We start from the raw sequence: 14,990 nt of genomic DNA, 5'->3' as shown, positions 1-14,990 counted from the left end.
AATACAAATGCGGCAATACTGTGCTTTACAGATCCCCTTGCAGCCACAGTTCCGGGCGAGGCTGTTGGATTCAGTGCAGTTGTGTAAGATATGAAAGGCAGAAATGACTCGGAGGCCTCCGCCCTGCGCTGACTGCTGGCAGACAGGGATGTGGACACTCAGCCGTCGCTGAGGGAGGCCTGGGCAGCAGGGGTGCGGCGTCAGGATTCCCGGCAGGTTCCTGATCTCAGAATCACAGCTACCCAGGTCTCCTCTTAAGCTCGGTAGTCCCAAAGGCCACCTCTCAGCTATTATACCACCAACTCATCCAGCGATTCTATAATATTCCCCATAATAAATCCATTTCTACCCCTGCCTGATACACTCACCGAACCTCTCTCATCTTCCCCTCCGAAAATCTCTATCATAACTGAGTTAGTTCCAAACAGAAGGGAACAGCCACACCAGGAATGTGAACAGGAAAAACATTAACATAGGGAATCGTTACCTAGTAAGATGACGTTAACAGCGGAAGTCAAGAAAAGAGGACACAAAGGGATTCAGAAGCAGCAAATGCAGAAAGATGCCGCGATGGCTGGGCTTCAGGAGCAAGGAAGGGGCCGGGAATGCACAGAGCTGCCAGGGGTGCGTGGCCCAGCCAACCTGGTGCATCAAATTAACTGTCGCATGCGGTTAGTACCTAAGAACCCTTTTATTCTTTTCCTGTTTTAGATTTTTTTTTGACAATTGAACACATTTTTGCATATGAACTTTAAATTTGTGTTTTCCTATTTTTAACATTGGAAATCTTACTGGAATTAAATATTTATATTCATTTGAGGAGCTGTTTGTTTGTTTGTGACAGAGTCTCGCTCTGTCCCCCAGGCTGGAGTGCAGTGGTGCAGTCTTGGCTCACTGCAACCTCCACCTCCCGGGTTCAAGCGATTCTCCTGCCTCAGCCTCCCTAAGTAGCTAGGATTACAGGTGCCTGACACCAAGTCTGGTTAATTTTGTATTTTTAGTAGAGATGGGTTTTCGCTATGTTGGCCAGGCTGGTTTCCAACTCCTGACCGCAAGTGATCTACCTGCCTTGGCCTCCCAAAGTGCCGCGATTACAGGCATGAGCCACAGCGCCCGGTCTCGTCTTCCCATCTTGTTCAGAGGATTACCGGTAGGGTAATAAAAATCGTAAAGCTTTAGCCATCTGAACAGGTAACCTTAACTTGGTCTGTTTTATCAAAAACATAATTTAAATCCAACTGTCCTTTCACACACCCGTGAATTTATATTATTATGTTTTACTGTTTTTGTTTTTGCTTTTGTTTTTGTTTTGAGACAGAGTTTTGCTCTTGTTGCCCAGGCTGAAGTGAAATGGCGCAATCTCGGCTCACTGAAACCTCCGCCTCCCAGATTCAAGTGATTCTCCTGCTTCAGCCTCCCGAGTAGCTGGGATTACAGGCACGCACCACCACATCTGGCTAATTTGTATATTTTTAGCAGAGACAGGGTTTCTCCATGTTGGTCAGGTTGGTCTCGAACTCCTGACCTCAAGTGATCTGCCCACCTCGGCCTCCCAAAGTGCTGGGATTACAGGCATGAGCCACCGCGCCTGGCCTACTGTTTTATAACTAAAATTTTCAAGTAAAAAGCCACAAGATCTTTGTGTTGTCTATGTTTTTGTGTCCTTATGTCTATATGTGATTTTAATTTACAAAGAACTCTATTTAATTGGCATAAAGAAAAAAGCACTTAAATCAAGTAATCTAAGAGCATACAGTGTATACTATTTTTATACTATATTTAAGAAATATAGGGACAAGCACAGTGGCTCACGCCTAAAATCCCTGAACTTTGGGAGGCCAATGCAGGAGGATTGTTTGAAGTCAGTTTGATACCAGCCTGGGCAACAAAGTAAGACCTCTTCTCTACAACAAAAACAAAAATAGCTGAGTGTCTCTATTAAAGTATAGATAGATAGATAGAAGAAAATACAAAAACAAAATCATTCTGCAAACTGAGTTCATCATATTACTTCACTCTGTGTGATTCTTTTAAAACACTGCACCTGCCCAACCTCTGCAAAAGTACAACTGCTAACAAGTAATGCTGGCGCAGCACTTTGACATGATAGGGAACACCTGTGAGACTGATCGAATGAAAGGCCGACTTAACCCAACAGCTACTCCTTCCAAATTTCCTTCCAGCTGCTCAAATGTGGTTCAAATGGTTTTGACACTGACTTAAAATTGCTGGCCATTCTCCCATCATGGCACCAAGTCAACCTGGACAGGAAGGGATAATCAAAACCTAACCGCAGGATAATTGATCAGTGATGTCTTCAGAGAAATTTTTTTTTTTTTTTGAGACTGAGTCTCACCGTCACCCAGGCTGGAGTGCAATGGCACGGTCTCAGCTTACTGCAAACTCCGCCTCCCGGGTTCAAGTGATTCTCCTGCCTCAGCCTCCCAAGTAGCTAGGATTACAGGCACTTGCCACCATGCCCAGCTAATTTTTGTATTTTTAGAGGAAACGTAAAAATTGCCAATATCAAGATGGAGTCACTTGTGTCGAACGCAAAGAAAATAAGAGGTTAAGAAGGGGTGGGGGCCTTCATGCACACGTGCCTATGAAAAGAACCATGACAAAGCTCTCTGAGTGGCTGGACGCGGTGGCTCACGCCTGTAATCCCAGCACTTTGGGAGGCCAAGGCGGGTGGATCACAAGGTCAAGAGATCGAGACCATCCTGGCTAACATGGTGAAACCCCATCTCTACTAAAAATACAAAAATTAGCTGGGCATGGTGGCGGGCGCCTGTAATCCCAGCTACTCGGGAGGATAAGGCAGAAGAATTGCTTGAATCCGGGAGGCGGAGGTTGCAGTGAGCCGAGATTGTGCCACTGCACTCCAGCCTGGCGACAGAGCGAGACTCTGTCTCAAAAATATACATATATAGTTATTATATTTTATCTACTACTTTGTGTTAGTTCCTGTTTCTTTCCTTTATGTTACTTATTTTTTTTCCATTTGTAAGATATATACTAAGCTTTTTGAATCGTTTCTTCATTAATAATGTAGTCACGAGGCTGGGTGGCTTACTTCTGTAATCCCAGCACTTTGGGAAGCCAAGGCCGGTGGATCTTTTGAGCCCAGGTGTTCAAGGCCGGCCTGGGAAACATGGTGAAACCCCATCTCTCCCAAAAATACAAAACAAGTAGCCGAGTGTGGTGGTGCATGTCTGTGGTCCCAGCTACTTGGGAGGCTGACAAGGGAAGATTGTTTGAGCCTGGGAGGCAGAGGTTGCAGTGAGCTGAGATGCTCCACTGCACCCCAGCCTGGTTGACAGAGTGAGACTCTGTCTAAAATAATAATAATGAAGTCTTTTTTTTTTTTATTTTTGAGATGGAGTCTTGCTCTGTCGCCCAGGCTGGAGTGCAGTGGTGCGATCTCCGCTCACTGCAAGCTCCGCCTCCTGGGTTCACGCCATTCTCCCGCCTCAGCCTCCCGAGTAGCTGAGACTACAGGCGCCCTCCACTATGACTGGCTAATTTTTTTTTGTATTTTTAGTAGAGACGGGGTTCCACCATGTTAGCCAGGATAGTCTCGATCTCCTGACCTTGTGATCCACCCACCTCGGCCTCCCAAAGTGCTGGGATTACAGGCGTGAGCCACCGGACCCGGCCATAATGAAGTCATTTTAAAATGACTATAAATTTTCCTCAGAACATGTAGGGTCCAGCCGTACAGGGCTTAGTGGGTGTTCTCCCCGTGTGCAGAGACGAGAGATTGTAATAAATAAAGACACAAGACAAAGAGATAAAGAGAAAACAGCTGGGCCCGGGGGACCACTACCATCAAGAGGAGGAGACCGGTAGTGTCCCCAAATGGCTGATATTTATTGCACACAGGACAAGGGGGCAGGGTAAGGAGGGTGAATCTTCTGAGTGATTGACAAGGTGAAGCAAGTCATGTGATCACAGGACAGGGGCCCCTTCCCTTTTAGGTAGCTGAAGCAGAGAGGGAAGGCAGCAAACGTCAGCGTTTTCTATGCATTTCTAAGAAAGATCAAATACTTTAAGACTTTAACTATTTCTTCTACCGCTATCTACTGTGAACTTCAAAGAGGAACCAGGAGTATGGGAGGAGCATGAAAGCGGACAAGGAGCTTGACCACTGAAGCACCACGGGGAGGGGGTTAGGCCTCCGGATGACTGCAGGCAGGCCTGGATAATATCCAGCCTCCCACAAGAAGCTGGTGGAGCAGTGTTCCCTGACTCCTTCAAAGAAAGGAGACTGCCTTTCACGGTCTGCTAAGTAACGGGTGCCTTCCCAGACACTGGCGTTACCGCTTGACCAAGGAGCCCTCAAACGGCCCTTATATGGGCGTGACAGACGGCTCACCTCTTGCCTTCTAGGTCACTTCTCACAATGTCCCTTCAGCACCTGACCCTATATCCACCGGTGATTCCTAGGTTATATTAATGATGCAACAAAGAGTAATATTAAAAGTTAATGACTAATGTCTACACTAATGATTGATAATGTCCATGGTCATCTCTATATCTAATTTGTATGATAACTATTCTTACTGTAACTATTTTCTTTATTATACTGAAACAGTTTGTGCCTTCAGTCTCTTGCCTCGGCACCTGGTAATCCTCCACCCACAAGAACACAGCTTTAGCTGCCTCCTGTAGGAGTTCAGTAGGAAGGGAATCTACCTTTGTAGTGTTTGATATGTAGTTTCAAGGAAGGAGACCACCCCTCATATTGTCTTATGCCCAATTTCTGCCTCCAAAGAAAGAGAAAGTAAAACCTAAAAGACAGAAATAAAATCCACAGGCAGACAGCCCAGTGCCGCGCCCTGGCCCTGGTAGTTAAAGAGGGACCCCTGATCTAACCGGTTATGTTATCTGTAGATTCCACACATTGCATGGAAAAGCACTGTGAAAATCCCTGTCCTGTTCCGTTCCGTTCTGATTACCCGGTGCACGCAGACCCCAGTCACGTACCCCCTGCTTGCTCAATCGATCATGACCTCTCACGCACACCCCCTTAGAGTTGTGAGCCCTTAAAAGGGACAGGAATTGCTCACTCAGGAAGCTCGGCTCTTGAGACAGGAGTCTTGCCGATGCCCCCGGCCGAATAAATCCCTTCCTTCTTTAACTTGGTGTCTGAGGAGTTTTGTCTGCGGCTCTTCCTGCTACAGTTTGTAATTTCAGATTATTTCTGACAAGTTTTGATCCAGGGTTTTTTTTTAAAGATTTGTCAATTTCAAAATATTTGTTTGCTCCTGCTTCCTGTTCTCTCTCTCCCTTTTTTTTTTTTTTTTTAAGACAAGGTCTCACTCTGTCACCCAGGCCAGAGTCTAGTCGTGGGATCACTGCTCACTGCAGGATCCAACTCGCAGACTCAACAGATCCTGCCGACTCAGCCACCGACCCCATAGCTGGGACTACAGGTGTACATCATCACACCCAGCTAATTTTTAAAGTTTTTTGTCGAGATGGGTCTCACTGTATTGCCCAGGCTGAGTTTTCTTCTTCTTTTTTTACATTTTGTTTGCCTAGAATTGTATTTGATTGTAATCAAATCATGTGTCACATCTTTTTTTCAATTTGTGTGATTATTTTGTGGCCCAACACATGATTGTTTTTTGCGAATATTTCATGGACTTAAATAGATAAGAAATCCTCTCTCTACACATAATTAAATGGAGTGTGTGCTTTGCATTATTCAATTCCTTTATTCCCATCCTTGCTTTTGTCTGCAGATTTGTCCTATTCCAGAATGGGTATACTGAAACTTGGGTAAGGGTGAGGCCAGCGTTCTGGGTGGCCCAGGCTACTATCCCACCCGTGCCACCGAATCCACAGAGAGGCCCAGCGGCGGCACTGGGTGGTGGGGAAGGGGGAGGCGGACCCAGGTTGGGGGGGCAGGCAGTCAGTGCGGTTGCCAGGAAGCGGGAAAGGGCCACAATGGGGTCTGGGAGGTGGGCGGGGCGGAGCGGGGATGTCCAGCCACGTCGCTTTGTTTTCCCACGCCAGGAGCTACCACAACAGGTCAGTGCACCTCGGGGCACCAGGTCCCCCACGCAGGCCCTTCCCGAGGCACCCTTTCCCAACAGCACGAAAATCTCCTGCCCCCACCCCACCCCCAGGTGATTCCCTTCGCCAAGTCTGGGTCTAGACTTGGCCCCCGCGAGTTCACGTCCCTGCCTAATCCGCCTGGAGTCCGGGTGATGGCCCTGGATCCGCTCCCGGCCCCACGCTCCACAGAGCCGGGAAGGAAGCTCGCGTTTGTTTTGCTGGCGCCAGGGACACGGTCCAGGCCCCGCCCCGCCCCGCGCTAATCCCAGGGTAGTGGGAAAGTGCGCTCCCCAAGAATTTGCGGTGCAGGGGCCGCGGCCACCGCCTTCTGTCCGCAGGTGCTGCGAGCCGTAAGCGCCCCCCACCCGCGCTATGGGCTCGGACGCCTGGGTGGGCCTTTGGCGGCCACACCGGCCCCGCGGCCCCATCGCGGCGCACTACGGAGGCCCCGGGCCCAAATACAAGCTGCCGCCCAACACCGGTAGAAGGGGCAGGCCCCGGGATTGAGGGGTGGGACGGCGCCTGGGGGAGGGAAGGGGAAGAGACCAGGGAGGTCTGCGCTCGGGGCTGAACCGTGCCTGCTAGAGGGGAGAGGGGGTCTGTGCCGGGGGAGGGTCCGTGTTCCAGATGGGGCTTGGGGCTGGGCCCGGCCAGACGCTGACTCGGATGCTCCCAGGCTACGTCCTGCATGACCCGTCGCGGCCGCGCGCCCCCGCCTTCACCTTCGGCGCGCGCTTCCCCACGCAGCAGACGACGTGCGGCCCCGGGCCAGGCCACCTGGTGCCCGCTCGCATGACCGTGCGCGGCACCGACGGCGCCCCCGCCTACTCCATCTACGGCCGCCCACGCCGCTCAGCGCCCTTCCTCACTCCGGGACCTGGTCAGGACCCCTGGGCCCCTGGCCACCCCAACGCCGAACTGCCTCCAGGGAGGCCCACCTGGGAACCCCCGACCTGAACCCCGAGTCCCCCTCGGATACCCTAACACCGCATATTCGGTACCCCCATATCCGGATGTCAAATCCCAAACCCCGAACCCCACGGGGCTTTGATAAATCGTGGCTCAGACTCCCCACTAGTCTCAGGACCCCATCTCGGGTACCCACCAGGCTCCCACGCAGTTCTAGCCCCCCACACCCTTGATCCGCCCCGCAGGCAGGTACTTCCCGGAGCGAGCGGGGAACGCGACGTACCCCAGTGCACCTCGGCACACCATTGCTCCCCGAAACTGGGGTGTCCAGGCGGAGCAGCAGAGCCCAGGTGAGGTCAGAACGGCCCATCCCAGAACTGTGGGCCTTCCCACTCGAGACCGGGGACCGCCCTCCGGGAGCTGGGACCACCCTGCGCCTGTCCGCGGAGACCCACTACCCCCGAGCCCTGCCTCCTCCCCAGGTCCCGCGGCCTATACTGTGCCCTCGCTCTTGGGTCCGCGCGTCATCGGCAAAGTCTCCGCCCCAACTTGCTCCATCTACGGCCGCAGAGCGGCTGGCAGTTTCTTCGAGGACCTCAGCAAGGTGGGGGAGGGGCCGGGGCGGACGCAGAGGGTCCCTGGTCCGCGGCAGTGGAGGCGGCAGCCAGCACCCTCTGCCCTCTCGCAGACCCCGGGCCCCTGCGCCTACCAGGTCGTGAGTCCAGGGGTCTACAAGTCCCGGGCCCCCCAGTTCACGATTCTGGCGCGGACTTCGCTCCCCCAAGACAACACTCGGAAGCCAGGGCCCGCGGCCTACAACGTGGATCAGGTGGCCTGGAGCCCAGGGTCAAGGGTCAGAGTCAGGAGAGTGGGGAGGGCCTGAGGTCGGAGTGATGGGATCAGAGTCCCCGGGGGTCCAGGGGTCCCGGCGCGGAGAGGACGCCGGCCCCGCGAGGTCAGCGGTGTCTCCGGGCCCGCAGCACCGGAAGCCCCGCGGCTGGAGTTTCGGGATCCGGCACTCGGACTACCTGGCCCCGCTGGTGACCGACGCGGACAACTGACCCGCCAGGCGGGAGCGGCCCCACACGTGTTTGCTTAAAGTCTGCGAGTCCGCATCGTGTCCGCCTCTCTCTCTCTCTCTCTGCGCGTCCTGGCGCAAGGCCAGGGGTGGAGCTAGGGCTGGGGCCGTGTCCCAACTCCGAACCCAGCGGGGCGGGGCCCGAGCGTCGGGCGAGGCCGGGACCCCAGCGCTGCGCCGCGTCCGAACGTCGAGACCCCACCGAGGGCGGGAGGGGGACTCTCGGGAGCCACAGACGCCCGAGACCCACGCCGGGCGGGACCGGCCAGGGATCACCCCCGCCGACGGCCCCGGGCCCCGACGGCCCGGAAGTTCCGCGTGTCCGGGGGCACCGGGGGATTGGCCGGGGCGCGGCGTGCAAGGCTTCCCGGGGGCGGCGACTGCCGAGCTCCGCCCTCCAGGCGGCCCCACCCGCCTGCCGTCCTGGGGCGCCACCGCCCCGCCGCCGGCAGTGGACCACTGTGCGCGAACCCTGAACCCTACGGTCCCGACCCGCGGGCGAGGCCGGGTACCTGGGCTGGGATCCGGAGCAGGCGGGCGAGGGCAGCCGCCCTAAGCAGGTACGGGCGGGGCTCAAGTCGCGAGGCGGGGAAGCGGGAGGCAGACACGGACGAGGGCGACACAGACACGGGACCGAGAGGCGGACACCGGAGAGACACGGGAAAGGGGTCGGGACAGGAGCACGTGGCTCAGACACCGACGCCGGGAGGCCACAGCCCCCGGACGTGTCAGGCATCCCCGCAGGCCCGGAGCGATGGCAGCCTTGATGACCCCGGGAACCGGGGCCCCACCCGCGCCTGGTGACTTCTCCGGGGAAGGGAGCCAGGGACTTCCCGACCCTTCGCCAGAGCCCAAGCAGCTCCCGGAGCTGATCCGCATGAAGCGAGACGGAGGCCGCCTGAGCGAAGCGGACATCAGGGGCTTCGTGGCCGCTGTGGTGAATGGGAGCGCGCAGGGCGCACAGATCGGTGCGTGGGGAGGGTTGGGCGTTCCTGACCCCGACTGGGAGGTCAGCCCGAGAGACTTTGGGTCCCTGGGGGTGCGACGGTGCCCCACTACCAGCACCGGCCCCAGGGTGCCCCACCGCTGTGGGCTGCCACCCTCACGCGTACCCCCACATACCAGGGGCCATGCTGATGGCCATCCGACTTCGGGGCATGGATCTGGAGGAGACCTCGGTGCTGACCCAGGCCCTGGCCCAGTCGGGACAGCAGCTGGAGTGGCCAGAGGCCTGGCGCCAGCAGCTTGTGGACAAGCATTCCACAGGGGGTGTGGGTGACAAGGTCAGCCTGGTCCTCGCACCTGCCCTGGCGGCATGCGGCTGCAAGGTTAGAAACCACCTCCTTTCCAGACGGGAGCCTATGACCGCACATGCAGCAACCAGTCCATCCACAGGCAGCTCCCAACCTCAAGCCTGGCCCAAAGCCTCCAAGACCCTACCCCAGGCTTCTCCCCACCCTGCTCCCCAGCACAGTTCTCCCCACCCCGTTCCCCAGCACAGCGCTTGGGGCCCCTCTGGCTCTAGACCAGGCCCCTTGGAGCAGGAAAAAGATCCACTGATGGAATTCAGACCCCTTTCCCCTTGGGTCCCCAGACAGCTCCCCCAAGGGAGGAGCTGAGGACTTCCCTCCCTCTGCCCCAAGCCTTGTTTCCCCAAGGACAGGTACCAACCTCCTCCCCTACTGACACTTCTCAACCAAGAAAACTTCCTTTCCATTCCCTCACCAGCTGGGCACCCCTATAGCTGCTTAAATACTTTCTAAATCCAGCTGCACTCCTAGCCAGGGAAGGTGAAGGGATGCACGGAGGTGGGGGAGGGGTACTATGCAGGGTACTCAGCATCCCTGACCACCAGGTGCCAATGATCAGCGGACGTGGTCTGGGGCACACAGGAGGCACCTTGGATAAGCTGGAGTCTATTCCTGGATTCAATGTCATCCAGAGCCCAGAGCAGGTACGGGGCGCCACGGATCAGTCATTGATCCAGGTTGATGATGGAGACCCTGGCCAGAATCACTAAAAGATCACTGGTGGATCATTAGGGTCACTAATGAGAACACTGGTCAAGGTTACTCATGAGTCACTGGGCCTGGGCCGAAATCATCAGTGGAACTTTGATTAGGATCATAAAACGGGAAGTTGGTCAAAATCACAGATGGCTGGCGGGGCACGGTGGCTCACACCTGTAGTCCTAGCACTTGGGGAGGCCGAAGAGGGCAGATCCCTTGAACCCAGTTCAAAACCAGCCTGGATAACACGGCAAAACCCCATCTCTACAAAATAGTTCGCTGCGTGTGGTGGTGCACGCATGTGGTTCCAGCTACTCAGGAGGCTGAGGCAGGAGGATCACTTGAGCCTGGGAGGTCTAGGCTGCAGTGAGCCGGGACGATGCCACTGCACTCCAGCCTGGGCAACAGAGTGAGACCCTGTCCCAGCACTCTGGGAGGCAGAGGAGCCCAGTTGGAGATCAGCCTGGGTAATATAGTGAAACTTGATCTCTACAAAAAAAAGAAGAAAAAAAAAAGCCGCGTGTGGTGGTGCGCACCTGTAGTCCCAGCTACTGGGAAGCTGAGGTGGGAGGATCACTTAAGCCCAGGAGGCAGAGGTCACAATGAGCCGAAATTGTGCCAACTGCACTCCAGCCTGGGCAATAGAGGAAGACTCTTCACAGAAAAAAAAAAAAAAAAAAAAAAAAAAAAAAAAAAAAAGCTGCTAAGTCATTTACCATAAGTCACTGAGGACAGGGGATGTCTGACCAGATGCAAGTGCTGCTGGACCAGGCGGGCTGCTGTATCGTGGGTCAGAGTGAGCAGCTGGTTCCTGCGGACGGAATCCTATATGCAGCCAGAGATGTGACAGCCACCGTGGACAGCCTGCCACTCATCACAGGTGACCTGACTCCATGGCCTGCTTCTGCATGTTCACAGGCTCCTGACCTCCAAACTCAAGTCAGGGGCCTCTCGTTAGGAGTTACCCGTCACCTGACCGTGTGCCCCCCTACCCCCATCACAAGATGCCTGACCACCACCATGTGGGGTGGCCTGATACTCAACCCACCAGGTGCTGCCACCCCCATAATAAGGGACTTGACCCTCAATGCTCAGGGCCCCTGACCCCAAAGTCGGCATCCCCGAACTCTCCCAAGAAGCTCCAGGTTCTCCATTGTCTCCAACCTCCTCTGCCTCCCCCAAAGCCTCCATTCTCAGTAAGAAACTCGTGGAGGGGCTGTCCGCTCTGGTGGTGGACGTTAAGTTCGGAGGGGCCGCCGTCTTCCCCAACCAGGAGCAGGCCCGGGAGCTGGCAAAGACGCTGGTGAGCGGTGTGGCCTTTCCCTGGGCAAGCGTCTTGATGCGGGCCCAGCCTACCCTTCACCCCTCCCGTCCCCACTGCCTCCCTCCACTCAGCAGTCCTGCCTAACCCCAGTCCCACCCTCTTCTGCCCGAAGTCCCTCCCTCCTTCACGGCTTCCCAACCTGCTGTGACTTTAGAGGTTAGAGGTCAAGGCTGGCCCGGCCTGGACCTGGGGAAGCCCTCTGTGGCGTTCCTCCCCCAGACCAAGTACAAGTTCCTCCTGGCCCCATGGCGAGGTGTCGCACTTCACTCGTTTCTCTTCCCCACCCCAATCCTTCCCTGACTTCATCCTGGGGGGCTGGCAACCCAGGGTGCAACAGGGGCTGGAGTTCGACAAAGAACCGGCTGCAGAAGACCCCGCCATGGCGGGTCCACGCTGAGCCTCCTCTCCGCAGGTTGGCGTGGGAGCCAGCCTAGGGCTTCGGGTCGCGGCAGCGCTGACCGCCATGGACAAGCCCCTGGGTCGCTGCGTGGGCCACGCCCTGGAGGTGGAGGAGGCGCTGCTCTGCATGGACGGCGCAGGCCCACCAGACTTAAGGGACCTGGTCACCACGCTCGGTGAGGGGGACGGGGTGTAGGGGAGCGGAGGCGGCGGGGGGGGGGCTTCCCGCTGGGGCCGCCCCGACCCGGCCGCGCCTAAGCCCCGTCCCCGCCCGCAGGGGGCGCCCTGCTCTGGCTCAGCGGACACGCGGAGACTCAGGCCCAGGGCGCTGCCCGGGTGGCCGCGGCGCTGGACGACGGCTCGGCCCTTGGCCGCTTCGAGCGGATGCTGGCGGCGCAGGGCGTGGATCCCGGTCTGGCCCGAGCCCTGTGCTCGGGAAGTCCCGCAGAGCGCCGGCAGCTGCTGCCTCGCGCCCGGGAGCAGGAGGAGCTGCTGGCGCCCGCAGATGGTGAGCGTCGGGGGAGTCCCCATCATTCCGCCTCCGCCATCCCCTTCCCTTCCCGAGGCCCCGCCCCTTCCCGAGCCCGCGCCTCTCAGCCCCTCTCCCCGCAGGCACCGTGGAGCTGGTCCGGGCGCTGCCGCTGGCGCTGGTGCTGCACGAGCTCGGGGCCGGGCGCAGCCGCGCTGGGGAGCCGCTCCGCCTGGGGGTGGGCGCAGAGCTGCTGGTCGACGTGGGTCAGAGGCTGCGCCGTGGTGAGCGCCGCCCCCGCCCTGCTGGTCCCGCGCCCCCGCCCAGCTCCGGCCGCGCGGCCTCTAACAGCCCCTCGCTCTGCAGGGACCCCCTGGCTCCGCGTGCACCGGGACGGCCCCGCGCTCAGCGGCCTGCAGAGCCGCGCCCTGCAGGAGGCGCTCGTACTCTCCGACCGCGCGCCATTCACCGCCCCCTCGCCCTTCGCAGAGCTCGTTCTGCCGCCGCAGCAATAAAGCTCCTTTGCCGCGAAACCTTGTCAGTGCTTGGGCGGAGCGGAGGGATACAGGGCTGCGGAGGCGGGGGGGGGCCGGGGCCGTCTCGATGAACACGTGACCCCCGGCGGGCTCCGCCTTCCGCGCACGCGCTGAGAGCCTGTCAGCGGCTGCGCCCGTGTGCGCATGCGCAGCTCCGAGGACGCCTGCGCCCTGCCTGTGAACGTGTGGCGCCCGCTTTCCCTGAGCCGGCGAGGCAGAGCGCAGGGAGCTGGAGGTCGGCGCTTCCTCTCGGGCTTGGTCCACTGACGCGCGGCCCCGCCGCGAGGTGCGGACGCCGGGGCTGGGAGGGGAGGAGGTAGCCCTGGGGACTCGCTGGACTCCGGGGTAGTTTCCCAGCTCCGGCTACTGCGCGGGGCTGGCGGGGCACACCCCAGGGCGCGCTGGAGGCCGGAACGAGGCTGGGGCGCCCGTGGGAGGCTCCCAGCAGGCACCGGTGTTCTCGCGGCCAAGCACAGTTATAACGCGCTCGCGCGGCGCTTCGAGTGGTCCTGGGACCTTTCTGGCCACGAGGGCGCTGGCCTTGCTGGGGAGGGCACAAACCCAGAACCGCCCGGGCGGGGGTGCAGTGAGTCCTCGGGAGGGTGCCCTCAGCAGGAGGGGGCAGTGACCGGGAGTCCTGAGACCTCCACCTAGCAAACTTTCTGGGGGGGCCCGTGGGAAAGGCTCAAAGGTCACCAACGCAAAGGCAGGGCGTCGGCTGTGAGCCCGGAGGAGCTGCTGGGAAGCCTGGATGTGAGGAGGGTGGGGTTTTGTGGCGGGTAGAAGTGTCGTGCGTCTCTGCCAGGAGAGGTTAAACACAGCCGGCGGGCAGAGTCTGAGCTCCGGGGGTAGGTCGTGCAGGTTTTCTGCTGGGAGTGTGAAGGCCGCGGTTGGTTGAAGTGGCTCGAGGTAACAGGAAAGTGTTGGAGGAATCCGTTGCTCTCGGGGATTGCAAGCCAGAGAGTTACCCACCTCCTTTTAAGAAATGGGTTTATTGCAAATAGATAACGTGGTCAGTTCAGGCAAGGCATGCACTTGGAATGCTTTCAGTCAGCAAGAGGTTCACCTTGCTGAGGTGCAGGGCAGGGTGTGGTGACAGGCTGGTGATCCCAGGTAGAGGACAGGAGTGACAGGTGTGGTTGCCCAGGTGTGGATGTTTGGTGGAGGTGGAGTTCTGAGCTCAGGTAAGCAGCTGCAAACGCCTGTTAAGCCTGAACGTGGGCTGGGTCCTTCAGATGGGTGGTTGGTCTCGAGTCGCAGGGGCAGCCCAGGCACTGTCCTGGGCCTTCCCTTCTGGCTGATGCCTGTGCTTGTTTCCAGGAGCATCAGATCCATGCTGCTGCTGACTCGGAGCCCCACGGCTTGGCACAGGCTCTCTCAGCTCAAGCCTCCGGTCCTCCCTGGGACCCTGGGAGGCCAGGCCCTGCATCTGAGGTCCTGGCTTTTGTCAAGGCAGGGCCCTGCAGAGACAGGTGGGCAGGGCCAGCCCCAGGGCCCTGGGCTTCGAACCCGGCTGCTGATCACAGGCCTGTTCGGGGCTGGACTCGGTGGGGTCTGGCTGGCCCTGAGGGCTGAGAAGGAGAGGCTGCAGCAGCAAAAGCGAACAGAAGCCCTGCGCCAGGCAGCTGTGGGCCAGGGCGACTTCCACCTGCTGGATCACAGAGGCCGGGCTCGCTGCAAGGCTGACTTCCGGGGCCAGTGGGTGCTGATGTACTTTGGCTTCACTCACTGCCCTGACATCTGCCCAGACGAGCTGGAGAAGCTGGTGCAGGTGGTGCGGCAGCTGGAAGCAGAGCCTGGTTTGCCTCCAGTGCAGCCTGTCTTCATCACTGTGGACCCTGAGCGGGACGATGTTGAAGCCATGGCCCGCTACGTCCAGGACTTCCACCCAAAACTGTTGGGTCTGACTGGCTCCACCGAACAGGTTGCCCAGGCTAGTCACAGTTACCGCGTGTACTACAATGCCGGCCCCAAGGATGAGGACCAGGACTACATCGTGGACCACTCCATTGCCATCTACCTGCTCAACCCTGACGGTCTCTTCACGGATTACTACGGCCGGAGCAGATCGGCTGAGCAGATCTCGGACAGTGTGCGGCGGCACATGGCGGCTTTCCGCAGTGTCCTGTCTTGAGCCGCTGCAGCCTGGGCCCCATCATTAAACGGGCTGCGTTTAATCTGTGTGTGTGTGATCTGTACC

General features: G+C 58.1%; 3 protein-coding genes across 10 annotated transcripts; all 3 read left to right on the top strand.

Moving 5' to 3' along the window:
- The first annotated feature begins 5,978 nt into the window (after nt 1-5,978).
- CIMAP1B (ciliary microtubule associated protein 1B) lies at nt 5,979-8,090 on the top strand. 6 transcript variants are annotated; one of them, XM_063808016.1, is made up of 7 exons: nt 5,979-6,039; nt 6,405-6,547; nt 6,743-6,946; nt 7,221-7,325; nt 7,458-7,579; nt 7,664-7,828; nt 7,956-8,090. In XM_063808016.1, exons 2-7 carry the CDS (start codon nt 6,439-6,441, stop codon nt 8,034-8,036), a joined length of 786 nt encoding a protein of 261 aa, XP_063664086.1. In that variant the 5' UTR covers nt 5,979-6,039; nt 6,405-6,438; the 3' UTR covers nt 8,037-8,090. The 6 variants fall into 6 exon arrangements, with proteins under 6 accessions (XP_063664086.1, XP_054531762.1, XP_009436963.1 ...); XM_009438688.5 differs by having other exon boundaries at nt 5,987-6,039; nt 7,664-7,804; XM_063808017.1 differs by having other exon boundaries at nt 6,023-6,039; nt 6,138-6,547; nt 7,664-7,804.
- Nucleotides 8,091-8,195: 105 nt separating this feature from the next.
- Nucleotides 8,196-12,787, top strand: TYMP (thymidine phosphorylase). Of its 3 annotated transcripts, none has more exons than XM_016939501.4 (10): nt 8,196-8,613; nt 8,798-9,021; nt 9,179-9,381; nt 9,909-10,007; nt 10,813-10,942; nt 11,247-11,365; nt 11,799-11,961; nt 12,063-12,293; nt 12,398-12,538; nt 12,621-12,787. In XM_016939501.4, the coding sequence occupies exons 2-10, from the start codon at nt 8,808-8,810 to the stop codon at nt 12,767-12,769; spliced, it is 1,449 nt and encodes a 482-aa protein (XP_016794990.1). In that variant the 5' UTR covers nt 8,196-8,613; nt 8,798-8,807; the 3' UTR covers nt 12,770-12,787. The 3 variants fall into 3 exon arrangements, with proteins under 3 accessions (XP_016794990.1, XP_016794989.1, XP_016794988.1); XM_016939500.3 differs by having other exon boundaries at nt 8,259-8,613; nt 8,770-9,021; XM_016939499.3 differs by having other exon boundaries at nt 8,429-8,613; nt 8,786-9,021.
- A 117-nt stretch (nt 12,788-12,904) lies between these two features.
- SCO2 (synthesis of cytochrome C oxidase 2) lies at nt 12,905-14,967 on the top strand. Its single transcript, XM_003317322.7, has 2 exons — nt 12,905-13,076; nt 14,111-14,967. Exon 2 carries the CDS (start codon nt 14,124-14,126, stop codon nt 14,922-14,924), a length of 801 nt encoding a protein of 266 aa, XP_003317370.1. The 5' UTR covers nt 12,905-13,076; nt 14,111-14,123; the 3' UTR covers nt 14,925-14,967.
- The last annotated feature ends 23 nt before the right edge of the window (nt 14,968-14,990 follow it).

This window comes from Pan troglodytes, chromosome 23, assembly GCF_028858775.2.
Source record: "Pan troglodytes isolate AG18354 chromosome 23, NHGRI_mPanTro3-v2.0_pri, whole genome shotgun sequence".
NCBI classification, from domain to species: domain Eukaryota; kingdom Metazoa; phylum Chordata; class Mammalia; order Primates; family Hominidae; genus Pan; species Pan troglodytes.
This window is presented reverse-complemented; position numbering and strand designations above follow the sequence as displayed.

Excerpts from the sequence above, each read along its gene's own strand:
- CIMAP1B (XM_063808016.1), top strand. The coding sequence starts at position 6,439 with ATGGGCTCGGACGCCTGGGTGGGCCTTTGGCGGCCACACCGGCCCCGC. Across the intron at positions 6,548-6,742 it reads CAAGCTGCCGCCCAACACCG|GCTACGTCCTGCATGACCCG; the intron begins GTAGAAGGGGCA and ends GGATGCTCCCAG. Across the intron at positions 7,829-7,955 it reads CCTGGAGCCCAGGGTCAAGG|CACCGGAAGCCCCGCGGCTG; the intron begins GTCAGAGTCAGG and ends CCGGGCCCGCAG.
- TYMP (XM_016939501.4), top strand. The coding sequence starts at position 8,808 with ATGGCAGCCTTGATGACCCCGGGAACCGGGGCCCCACCCGCGCCTGGT. Across the intron at positions 10,008-10,812 it reads TCATCCAGAGCCCAGAGCAG|ATGCAAGTGCTGCTGGACCA; the intron begins GTACGGGGCGCC and ends ATGTCTGACCAG. Across the intron at positions 11,366-11,798 it reads GGGAGCTGGCAAAGACGCTG|GTTGGCGTGGGAGCCAGCCT; the intron begins GTGAGCGGTGTG and ends TCCTCTCCGCAG.
- SCO2 (XM_003317322.7), top strand. The coding sequence starts at position 14,124 with ATGCTGCTGCTGACTCGGAGCCCCACGGCTTGGCACAGGCTCTCTCAG.